The sequence below is a fragment of the Hypomesus transpacificus genome, chromosome 4, assembly GCF_021917145.1.
Source record: "Hypomesus transpacificus isolate Combined female chromosome 4, fHypTra1, whole genome shotgun sequence".
In the NCBI taxonomy this organism is placed as follows: Eukaryota; Metazoa; Chordata; class Actinopteri; order Osmeriformes; family Osmeridae; genus Hypomesus; species Hypomesus transpacificus.
Window position 1 is genome coordinate 89,122 of NC_061063.1, and position 10,879 is coordinate 100,000.

The following is a 10,879-nucleotide window of genomic DNA, read 5'->3' on the forward strand; positions in this document are numbered from 1 at the left end:
CAGCCAATAGGAGGACAGCCTTGCATGTGATACATTTTTACAAATAAGAGCCCCAGTCTGATTTCAATCAAGGCTCGAAATCAGATCACCTGATTATTTCGACAGGTGTGTTCATATCCATACACGGGAGGTTTAAACATCATACATTCTGATGATGTTTTTAGCCCTTGTGGAGCATGACACGGAAACTAATCCTGAATCTGTCATAAAACATGTATTTTAAACCTCCCTTTTGTTTCCGAGGCTGTGCTCCCATGGACCTGTCTACCTTGTCGTCAGTCTCTGACAGCGTCTGCGTGCTCTGGGGCTGTGAGTTAAAGGAGACCCAGAAGACGGTTGTCTTTGACGTAGAGGAGGATCTGCTGGAGCACCAGTTCTTCATACGAACCGTCAGTCAGCCTGCCGAAACCACGTAGATCTGACTCCAAATCCTGATCTGATTCTGAATATAAATACTAACAATCTGAAACTGATTAGCAAATGCTTTCATCCAAAGCAATGTACAGGGTGCAGCTAGGATCTCAAGTCAAATGCTCTGGCACTAAACGATCTTGAGCTGTAGCTTATCTGAAGGGATGACTGAATCTGATTCTGAATCAGAATTCTAAGTATCTGAACAGAAAAGGCTAACCGTCTGGTGTGTGGCTCTGTGCTGTTCAGATCTGCTTGAGTGCTGAGGCCACTGTGGAGATGCATGTGGTGGAGGTTAACGACAGGGTGGGCGTCTGCTCCGACCTGGTGCCCATCGCTACCCTGCACCCCCTGTGCCAGCCCATGGTGAGCGTGGGGCATCTGTCATGTTTTCATCACGATGGTCTCCTTCACGTCAAGTTCCAGTCTTTCAGGTTGTCTTCCTGAGGACAACCTCATGCGTGTCCTGGTGCGTGTCCTGGTGCGTGTCCTGGTGCGTGTCCTGGTGCGTGTGTAACGGGTATGCAACGGACGTGGTCTTGCAAGCAAACTCCGTCAGAGGTATCTGGCCGCACCGACCAGGAGTCGAACTCACCACCTCTGACTTGCCAAGTGCAACCACTACCAGCTATGCCAAAGAAAAGCTAGCTAATCATTGATGCGGGTGGCCCATTACATACCTGAGGAGTGAGTTTCACCAGTTCACACCGGCTACACGTGTCCTGATGTGTGTCCTGTGTCCCCCCAGGTGAGCTTCAGTGGGTTTGAGCTCACGCCCCCAGTCACCTTCCAGCTTCGCTCTGGGCCTGGTCCTCTTTTCATCACGGGACAGCACGTCACCTGTACGTAGCTCAGTAATCATGGGACAGCACGTCACCTGTACGTACCTTAGTAATCACGGGACAGCATGTCACCTGTACGTACCTCAGTAATCATGGGACAGCACGTCACCTGTACGTACCTCAGTGGAAACTGTACATACCTGAGAGGACTGGTAGAGATATCACATGTACAGTAGAGAATCATTTAAATAAATGTAAGTTACTAGTGATGATCCTTTCTCCTTTTCTCTTCTGCTCACTGCATCAGTATGGTCTTTGTGTATCTCCTATGACAGTGACGTTGGAAGACGAGGACGAGTTTGAGCCGAGGAACGTGTTAACCTGGATGCAGCCCCATGGTAAGCTTTTAGAACCAGGACTCTTCAAACGAGAACATTTGGAACCTGATGGAACCTTCAAAATCTGAATGTTTAGAATCCTAAACGGAATACCCAGAGTCTGAACAATCAGACTTTATTCATGCATACGTAACTTATTCACTAATATTGCAATTATTTTCATTATTAAGTGTGGAGGGAAAAGTCTGGATATTTTGGCCTTTCATAGCCTAAGGAAAAGTCTGACAGTGTCTTGTGTGTTCTGCTAGTGGCTGACAAAGACATAGAACGGCTCTGGCTCTAGTCATCACCCTCTGCAGGTTAGATTCTGGAACATTCACATCCGGACCCTTCCATCTGAATATTCTTCATTGACATCATGTGTTCCACCCTTGCTAACATCACATCAGTGTAGTTCAACCGTGTCGTTTTGCTTCTCCTTTCAGGTCACAGAGGTCTCTAAACCTCCACGTTATTAAGAATTTGTTCAGCTGTCATATTAAATGCACTTTGTGATGCTAGTGCATCTTTTTTCATGTAAATGAGTGTTTAGTCTGTGTAAAACATTAAACAAAGGTAAAATGATTGGGACTCTTTGTTCTAGCTGTGGGAATCGCAGTAACTCATCACTGAAAATTGTTCACAGAGATCAGGTTTTTTTTTTTATTAGTTATTATTCACAGAAAGTGCATTGTTACTGCAGGATTACATATTGCATGACAATAAGATGGCTACAACGTTTACACTTGGGTAATCTGTGACAAAAACGTGAAAAATACTGAGCACGTTGTGAGCTAGCAGGTAGAATAGCAGGTAGAATAGCAGTAGTAAGGAGAAGGCATGGAAACAGCCAGATAAACAGCAGAATAGCAGCACTGCCCCTGCTGGTCATGTACAGAACTGCAGTACATCTCTAAAGTCACTTCAGAGCGAGGCAGGTAGGACTAACGTGTTGACATTTAATAATTGTGTACTTAGTACTGGCCACTAGGGGGCGATCTTGCGCTGAAGGAGGGTCCCCTACTGGAGTGCTGATGAGAGGTGTGGGCCACCACGGGAGTGGTATAGAGGGGGAGGAGTAGGAGAGGGAGGAGGAAGAGTAGTAGAGGGAGGAGTAGGAGAGGTGTGGGAGGAGGAAGAAGAGAGGGAGGAGGAGGAGAGGTGTGTGCCACCACAGGAGTAGTGAAGATGAGGAGGGAGGTGAAGGAGGACGAAAATCGGCTCCAGAGAAAGGGATAGGGAGATGAGGAGAGAGGGAGGAGGAGGAGCAGGAGGAGGAGCAGGAGGAGGGGAAATGCATCTCTCAGCCCCACAGACAGGAAATGGGACAGAGACAGCGAGCCTTGTTGCCAGGTGACCTGATCACCAGGTCCTTGACGATCTCCACCGTCCCGAAGAGAGGGTACAGCCTCTCTGAGAAGCTCTCGTTGTAGGTGTAGATGTGGGAGCGCGTGTCCACGTCGTAGAAGGACAGCTGGCCCTGTGCGTAGTCCAGGTGCACCCCCACCTTCCTGGGGATGAGGCCGGGGGGCAGGGCGGTGAAGGGCACCGTCAGGGCCTTGAGCTCCGTGCCTCTCTCCAGACGCAGGCTCAGGTAGCCCGTGTCCGTGTTCAGGGACTTGAAGCCCTTCCTCAGGGCCGACTCCTTGGCCACGCCCAGGCGCCAGTCGCGCTCGCCCACCTCCACCTCCCAGTAGTGGCGCCCGGAGGTGAACCCGGCCGCGCCCACCGCGCACCACCAGCCGTCGAAGCGCTCGTGGTAGTTGGGGATTTCCTTCCTCTCGAAGCCGCAGCGCATGCGCTTGTCGTCGTGGGAGATGAGGAGGTCGGGGTTGGCCGTGTTCAGGTCAAGGGTCACATCCACTGGAGAGGGATGGGGGGGGGGGGAGACGGCTCATGTTATGATTGTTTGTTTTTTGCTGCTCGTGCTTCGCCAATGTCAACATGCATAAAACATCAATTGTCATATCAATAAAGCTCGTTTGAATTTAATGTAGATTAAAGTAGATATGCAGATACATTTTTACTTTATATCGATGTATGGTCGACCTAGCAGAAAAATATACTGTACCTGCAGCGTCTGCGATCCAGTCCCACACTGTAACATAAACATTTGATAGACATTAGACTTGGAATGTATGAAACACAAACAATATCCTCTCTCACTTTCCCCGACTCTCCCTCTTTCTCTCGCTTTTCTTTCTCTGACTACCCTCCCTTTCTGTCCCTTTCTCACACAATCTCTTCTCTCTATGGGAGATAGATCTCCAGGCGTGTGAGCAGTTTAGCTGCCAAAACCCAAGTGCAAAACAAATGGAAATCAATGGGAGGTGAATTTGTGCCCTCCTGTGGACACAAAATGAATTACAAGTTACTCCTACTCTCTCTCTCTCCCCCTGCTCTCTCTCTCCTCCAGGTGAGACCTACCAGAGTGGGGGATGTAGCGTGTGGCTCCTATCTTCTGGCTCCTCTGCTTCCATATGAGCCACTTCAGTGGGATGGCCTCCTACACACACACGCACACACACACGCACGCAAGCACACACACACACACACACACACACACACACACACACATTGTAGACGGTGAGTTGTATCTGTCTGCCAGCCATGTCCAGTCTCCTCCTCCAGCATGTACCCTACCTTGTCCAGGCCCAGGCTCAGCAGAGTCATCATGACCAGCTCCATGGCAGCCAGCAGGTTGGGGGTCCGATTCCACTTCCAGGCCGACTGGAGGTCCTCCAGAGCCCGGGACACAGCCTCTCCAGGACACACGCTCTGCTGTGGGGGGGAGAGGAGAGAGCAGACAGGGGTGAGTTCTGGATGACCAGGGGATATCAGAGAGGAGGAGGATCTCGATTCTCCATACGGTTAGCTTAGCTTTCTAGCAGGTCTGTATGATAAAACAGCATGATCCAGGTTGTGATCCGGTTCTCCCAGTACCTCAGGCTGGGCCCGCAGGTCCTTCACCCAGGTGAGGAGCACCGCCTTGGCCTTCTCCAGGTCCTTCTCCTGTTCCTCCTGGTCCTTCTCTGGTTCCTCCTGGTCGTCCTGCTCAGTCTTCTTGGGCCAGCCTTCCGTCTGCATGGGCCTCTTCTGCAGGGAGGAGGTGAGGACACAAGGAGGTGAGGGCACAAGGAGGTGAGGACTCAAGGAGGTGAGGACACAAGGAGGTGAGGAAACAAGGTCACAAGGATAGGAGGCCCTAGCTGAGGAGACAATAAAACAGCTACAAACATGTATGTTAGAAAACCCAAATATCTATGTTTGTGTCAACTACAAAAGGTTCTGTCAGGACCAGGTCAGCGCTGACCTTGCTCTCCATCATGGAAGCCCATTCCAGGATGAAGGCCTGGCAGAGAGGGGTCGGCCAGGTGTCTTCCAGGCTCCAGATGTGTCCCAGCACCTCTGTATTCTACACACACACACACACACACACAGGGAGAAAACACACGCAAAATCAATTCACTCTGTCCATCAGGCAATGATGAACGACTTCCAGATCTTCAGGTCTGTTGTATATACTGTATCATACTACAGAAGAGAGTAGTTTGTATTTCCAGTTGAGTTTCTTGTGTGTGTGTACCTGGCAGACCCGGGCGAGGTCCCTGGCCAGCTCCACGATGAACAGCTGGTTCTCCTCCAGGGGCTCTCTTTTCTCATTCTTTGCCCGTTTGCGAGACTCCTGAAGATACACGAGGGTAAGGTGCTTATCAGACGACGACAGAGGTAGAGAGAAGGGAAAGGACTACAGGAGGAAGTGGACTGGATAGAAGGGGAGATTTAACAAGATCTTTAAACTAAGGTCAGAGGGGAGAGGAAGGGAATCAACCAGATTCACATCCTGCCCCTCCTGTCAACATAGGAGTCTCCCTTCCACCCCCTTACCCAATCTCCCTACTATCCACTCACCCAATCTCTCTGGCACCCTCCCTCTCTTTCTAACTCTCCCTGTGTCTCTCTCTCCTTTCTGTCTCTTTCCCACCCTTCTCCATCTCTCTGTCTGCCACTCACCCCCCCTCACCCATCTCCCCAGCCCTTAGCAACTATTCATCTCCACAACAACACAGACTTATTTACAAGTCTCTCCATCTCCAGAAAGCCTGCATGTTGTTTGATTTGAAACCAAGATGCAGTTTTACATTATTCTAATGAGGCCTATGAGGTCTCAAAGCTTGTTTTTCTGCGATAGGATTAGGCCGACTTGGCAGGAAAAACAAGTGCACCCAAACTGCATGCAGATGTCTGCCTGTATATGACCACAGATCAAGCAGGCTGCGCGTTACCTTGAGCTTGGCTGTTATGTTCTTGGCCGGCTCAACTATGAAGTGGAAACACTGCATCATCCTGAAGGCTGTGGTGGAGGGTCTTGGTGGTGCTGGAGGGTCCTGGTGGTGCTGGAGGGGTCCTGGTGGTGCTGGAGGAGTCCTGGTGGTGCTGGAGGGGTCCTGGTGATGCTGGAGGAGTCCTGGTGGTGCTGGAGGGGTCCTGGTGGTGCTGGAGGGGTCCTGGTGATGCTGGAGGAGTCCTGGTGGTGCTGGAGGGGTCCTGGTGGTGCTGGAGGAGTCCTGGTGGTGCTGGAGGGTCCTGGTGGTGCTGGAGGGGTCCTGGTGGTGGTGGAGGGTCCTGGTGGTGCTGGAGGGGTCCTGGTGATGCTGGAGAGTCCTGGTGGTGCTGGAGGAGTCCTGGTGGTGCTGGAGGGTCCTGGTGGTGCTGGAGGGGTCCTGGTGGTGCTGGAGGAGTCCTGGTGGTGCTGGAGGGGTCCTGGTGGAGCTGGAGGGTCCTGGTCGGATGACACAGGAGGGAGGGGGGGTTAAAGTTCCTACAGGTAAACTGTTGCACTTTTGAGGTTCATGTTGTTTAATTAGTTTGACTACATGCTCCTATGTTTCTTCCCATTGCATTTACATTTATTCATTTAGCAGACGCTTTTATCCAAAGCGACTTCCAAGAGAGAGCTTTACAAAAGAGCATAGATCACTGATCATAACAACGAGGTAGTCCCATTGGCACTTATTTGCTTTCCACAATGTATGCTTTATGTTTTGGCTACCCACAATGTTTTGGGGGGCTATCTTATTGTTTATGATCAATTTATCATTGACCTATGCACTTTTGTAAAGCTCTCTCTTGGAAGTCGCTTTGGATAAAAGCGTCTGCTAAGTGAATAAATATAAATGATGTAAAAGCTGAACTCAGCATGACAGAGACTTAACTGACTAAATCATCTTCAGCCTGGCTAGTCTGGAGAAATAACTAGCCTCAACCATTAACAGATGTAGCCTTTAAGGGCCTACCACAAAAAGAACTGTTATCTTTTCTGTCCTCTCTGAACAGTTCTTTACTACTTTCCAAGCTGTTAGTTCTTCCCTTGGTGTGTGAACAAAAACACTATCACCCAGTCACCAAGACCAGGATATGCACATGTTGATATACTGGTGCTGTTGTCAATCATTACACACCAGGATGAAGGAGACATTCACACACACCAGCACAGGAGATACTATCTACTTCTCTACACACAGAAACAGAAAGACGCACACACAAACCTAGACACACTCCACTAACACAACACTCATCATACACACAACTACACCCACACAGAGAGTCTTTGGTCAAGGGCTGCTGTGTGGGTTACAGCAGGGTGAATGTGACACGTGATGTTAGTCAGTGTGCCTCTGGGCTGTAGCCGGATTAGACGGCAGAGCTTCCAAACAGGGTTTACAGGTCCTCTACAGTAGACATCCCTGTAAACAGCACGCACTTCAAAGAGAATTAACCAGCCCGAAATAACCATCTGTAGCTGAATGCAGGACATGAGTTCTGCATCTAAGATATTGATTGTGTTTGGACCACTCCAACTTAAAACAATGAAATTCGGTTGGAATATGTCCCCTTTAAATACTACTATTGGATTATTATGGGCCTTGCTCCGATTCGTGTTTCTAACCAAAATCACACATCCAGCAAACAACTTTAATTAAGCAATTTTCACGAAGTGACACATTAACGTGGAACAATGGATAAAATAACGGTTAAAAGATAAAGCCAGCATGCACACTAACAAAAGTTATGTGTTTTCTTCCCAAGATCCTCTGCTATTACCAATTGCTGTATTAATTACTGCAATGGCACATTTGGCCTATGGCAGTGCTGAGTGAAGCTAAACAACAATAACTGTCTGCCTGAACAGGAACATATCTGTTCTGTCATGTTCCCCATAGAAATGTACCCTCTCAGTGACGAACCTAGCATTACTAGACATTACAGAATTAGTCATTTAAAGTGAATGTCTTTGTATATATCTTGATTTATATTTGAAGACTTAACCTGTGGGTGAAAGCGTGACGCAGCATTCTGCTGACCCAGTTTCGGGTTTTGCGCACCACAGCAGGTAACCATGGCTCCTGTGACTTTGCGGCATTGCTGCGATACTTACACCGAGCTGGCGTTGTTAATATTAATGAGGCAGATACCCTTGGCTGACATTGCGAAACGTAGAATCAACACATTTTTTGGATTGCATATTGACATTTTGACATGTACAATAGAATGCTTTGCATGCAGCGACGTTAAATTTGTTGCGATGTAGCATTAATTTTTTTATTTTCTGTTTTATAAGTTAAAATAAAATCACGCGACACCTGGCTTATTACAAACCTGCACGACTCACCTTGTGCAGTTGTGGAGCAGGTTCTTTGGTATGATTGAGCCACTTGTGAAGATTTCCACTGCTATGATTCAGTCGATGGTGTGCATGCTGCAGTATGACTGACCCTGTTTACATACAACACTGCCGTGTGGTCGAAGATTGTTCGTCCGTTTCCGTGTGTCTGGAATCTGACCGAACACGGACGAAGCGGGCAGCCATGTTTGTTGTGTATTGAGCCACTGCAACCCAGAGCCAACTGGCTCTGCTGCAAACCAATGACACACTTTGGTTTTATTTTTTTATTTTTTTTACTGTAGACCTAACGTAAATAGATACACGTGTTTCAGATATATGACATATTCCAAACTCCACTAACAAGGACAGCAACATCAGGGCACTTTGAGGAGATTTAAAGACCTGAAGGGCTTTGTTGAATAAACACAAAAACACTTTCACTGTTTGCTCTGCTTCTATATAATCTGACAGTTGATCAGAAAGTAATTCTAGTTCAAACAAAGCTGCAGCTCTGTCTCCAAGCTCCAGTAGTTTCTGATGAACACTAACACAGCATGTCTAATGAGCTACCTAGACTCAGACATGAGCGATGGAAGGTCAGGACTCACAACCTCTGCACTCAATGATCCACCATTCAACAGATCAGGTGACCTCTGTGCACCCCCCAAACTAGCTTCATGAACAACACAAGGCCTATCTGGAATTGTATCCTTCTAACAGAACGGATGAGAGATAAGCAGCGAACAGTTACGTCTGTTGTTTCTGTGAGTGAGGGCTAATAGGGATGTTCTGGTGGTTAGGGTTAGTGTCCCTCTGTGAGGGAGGGTACTGTGAGTACTCTGTCCGGTTCTTCCTCCAGGCAGATTCCAGCTGTGGAACCCAGCTGTGGAACCCAGCAGTGAGAGACTTAGGAAACTCTGTCCTTTAGACTTCCATGCCCTCTCTCACCCTCCTCTTGTGACTTCAATATAATGATGTCACTTGTTGAGAGTAGGGGGTAGGTGATGGGGGTGTCGGTGATGTTGCTATGTAGAAAAGTGTCGACTATATTGATTAAGAGATAAAGAAAGATAAAGCCCCTGCTCTTCCCTAAGTGTCCAGCAGGTGGCAGAGATCAGCCTCTTAAGGTCTGGCATGTTCTTCCCCTATGTCTTGCTGTTGAGAGACAATAAACTGTCTGGAAAAATGGGTTTACAACCAACAAGACGTTTTATTTACATGTAACTGTAAATGAGAACTTAACGTGTGTGCCTGGTTTACAGAAGCCATCTTGCAAGTTTGAGTTGTGACATACATGAACTCTGTTAGTATGTCTCTTCTACACAGTAGACAGCTCAGATCTGATCACAGATTCAGCTGCCTGGAGGAACTCCTTGTCACATTTTTGGCACGGAAAGAGTAGACCCTCTCTTGATAGACACTAACATACATTTCTAAATCAACCGTTGATTTTTCAGTTTCTCTAGGAATGCAGTTCAAGATCTGACAGACGTTTAAAAAAATAACAAAAACAACATTCATTAAAATAATTTGCTCCCTTTTTGACAGTATTTTCTTTGGCAGTAGGTGGACCAGCCACCTTAGGGAGACAGACAGACAGACAGACAGACAGACAGACAGACAGACAGACAGACATACAGACAGACAGACAGACAGACAGACAAACAGACAGAGAGACAGACAGACAGACAGACAGACAGATACACAGGCAGGAGGGTGTAGGGCACTGTAGTTTTCATGTACTACTGGGCCAATCACTGCCTCCAAATACAGTCGAAAACACAGCTTCCCTGATTGAACTCACCCAGTGCAAAGAAACCAATGGATCACTTGTACAAGTGGTCGACTATGAACCGAATCAAACGCACCCAAAGTCATTGGCCTGATGTCATGAACCCAGGCCCTGTATTCATACAGGGAGAGGGCCGTCACGGGGCAGGGGGGTCAGGGTGGGCCTGTCTGGCAGGCCTGCAGGCTCCGTGTCTGGCTCTCCTGGGGGGGGGAGCTGGGCTGCTTCCACGTCGTACTGAGCCTCCATGGACTGGCGGACACTCTCCTCGTAGGTGGGAGGGGGCTGGGGGGGAGAGGGGGAGAGGGGGGAGGAGGGGGAGAGTTAGAGGACAGGAATAGGAGAGGTACAGTGATGGAGGAGAGGAGAGGAAAGCGGAGGGTCATCACATGTTTCATTCTTAACTCTGGACTCCACTTACCCGGCCTAATAGACCTGACTCACTCAATCAGATGTTTCAGAGCTGCCCTGGTCCTGGCACAGAGTGCTGCACTATGGCAAGCATCCACGCGGCGCGGACAGATATCAATATCACATTACTGAGACACAGATAGCATGCTAACCCCAAATCCGGCATGATACATGATATCTAGAGATCACAACAATGAGAATAGATCTATGTTGTCTGTCTTTACATGAGCTCCTGAATGCAACTGACTGAATAACTGGAGGGACTGTCTGGCTGGCTGGTTTACTGGCTGGCTGGTTTACTAGCTGTCTGACAAGTTGGTACTCAGAATGAGTGTAGAGCGTGATGTAGGGACAGGGTAAACAATGTTATTTAATAAAGGATCATAAAGGACTGTGTGTGTGAGTGTGTGTGTGTGTGTGTGTGTGTGTGAGTGTGTGTGTG

The 10,879-nt window shown here is 48.3% G+C and overlaps 3 protein-coding genes across 4 annotated transcripts in view; 1 reads left to right on the plus strand and 2 right to left on the minus strand.

The window, feature by feature from the left end:
- The first annotated feature begins 75 nt into the window (after window positions 1-75).
- On the plus strand, window positions 76-2,155 carry LOC124466955 (nucleoplasmin-like). Of its 2 annotated transcripts, XM_047018945.1 has the most exons (7): window positions 76-105; window positions 244-389; window positions 661-777; window positions 1,160-1,253; window positions 1,529-1,591; window positions 1,840-1,890; window positions 2,017-2,155. In XM_047018945.1, the coding sequence occupies exons 2-6, from the start codon at window positions 255-257 to the stop codon at window positions 1,872-1,874; spliced, it is 444 nt and encodes a 147-aa protein (XP_046874901.1). In that variant the 5' UTR covers window positions 76-105; window positions 244-254; the 3' UTR covers window positions 1,875-1,890; window positions 2,017-2,155. The 2 variants fall into 2 exon arrangements, with proteins under 2 accessions (XP_046874901.1, XP_046874902.1); XM_047018946.1 differs by lacking the exon at window positions 76-105 and having other exon boundaries at window positions 142-389; window positions 2,017-2,095.
- Window positions 2,156-2,217: 62 nt separating this feature from the next.
- si:ch211-120g10.1 (butyrophilin subfamily 1 member A1) lies at window positions 2,218-6,138 on the minus strand. Its single transcript, XM_047018943.1, has 8 exons — window positions 5,857-6,138; window positions 5,157-5,255; window positions 4,884-4,985; window positions 4,514-4,666; window positions 4,214-4,351; window positions 3,998-4,076; window positions 3,642-3,668; window positions 2,218-3,433 (listed from the first exon to the last, which is right to left on the minus strand). Exons 1-8 carry the CDS (start codon window positions 5,914-5,916, stop codon window positions 2,874-2,876), a joined length of 1,218 nt encoding a protein of 405 aa, XP_046874899.1. The 5' UTR covers window positions 5,917-6,138; the 3' UTR covers window positions 2,218-2,873.
- A 2,399-nt stretch (window positions 6,139-8,537) lies between these two features.
- si:ch73-364h19.1 overlaps window positions 8,538-10,879 on the minus strand; it is an 8,897-nt gene continuing 6,555 nt past the window's right edge. The window contains exon 5 of the mRNA XM_047019856.1: window positions 8,538-10,311. Within this exon, the coding sequence (XP_046875812.1) occupies window positions 10,147-10,311 (165 nt within the window). The 3' untranslated portion in view covers window positions 8,538-10,146. The remainder of the gene's footprint in view (window positions 10,312-10,879) is intronic.

Excerpts from the sequence above, each read along its gene's own strand:
- LOC124466955 (XM_047018946.1), top strand. The coding sequence starts at position 213 with ATGTATTTTAAACCTCCCTTTTGTTTCCGAGGCTGTGCTCCCATGGAC. Across the intron at positions 778-1,159 it reads ACCCCCTGTGCCAGCCCATG|GTGAGCTTCAGTGGGTTTGA; the intron begins GTGAGCGTGGGG and ends GTGTCCCCCCAG. Across the intron at positions 1,254-1,528 it reads CACGGGACAGCACGTCACCT|TGACGTTGGAAGACGAGGAC; the intron begins GTACGTAGCTCA and ends CTCCTATGACAG.
- si:ch211-120g10.1 (XM_047018943.1), bottom strand. The coding sequence starts at position 5,916 with ATGATGCAGTGTTTCCACTTCATAGTTGAGCCGGCCAAGAACATAACA. Across the intron at positions 4,352-4,513 it reads ACCTGCGGGCCCAGCCTGAG|CAGAGCGTGTGTCCTGGAGA; the intron begins GTACTGGGAGAA and ends TCCCCCCCACAG. Across the intron at positions 3,434-3,641 it reads CTGGATCGCAGACGCTGCAG|TGGATGTGACCCTTGACCTG; the intron begins GTACAGTATATT and ends ATCCCTCTCCAG.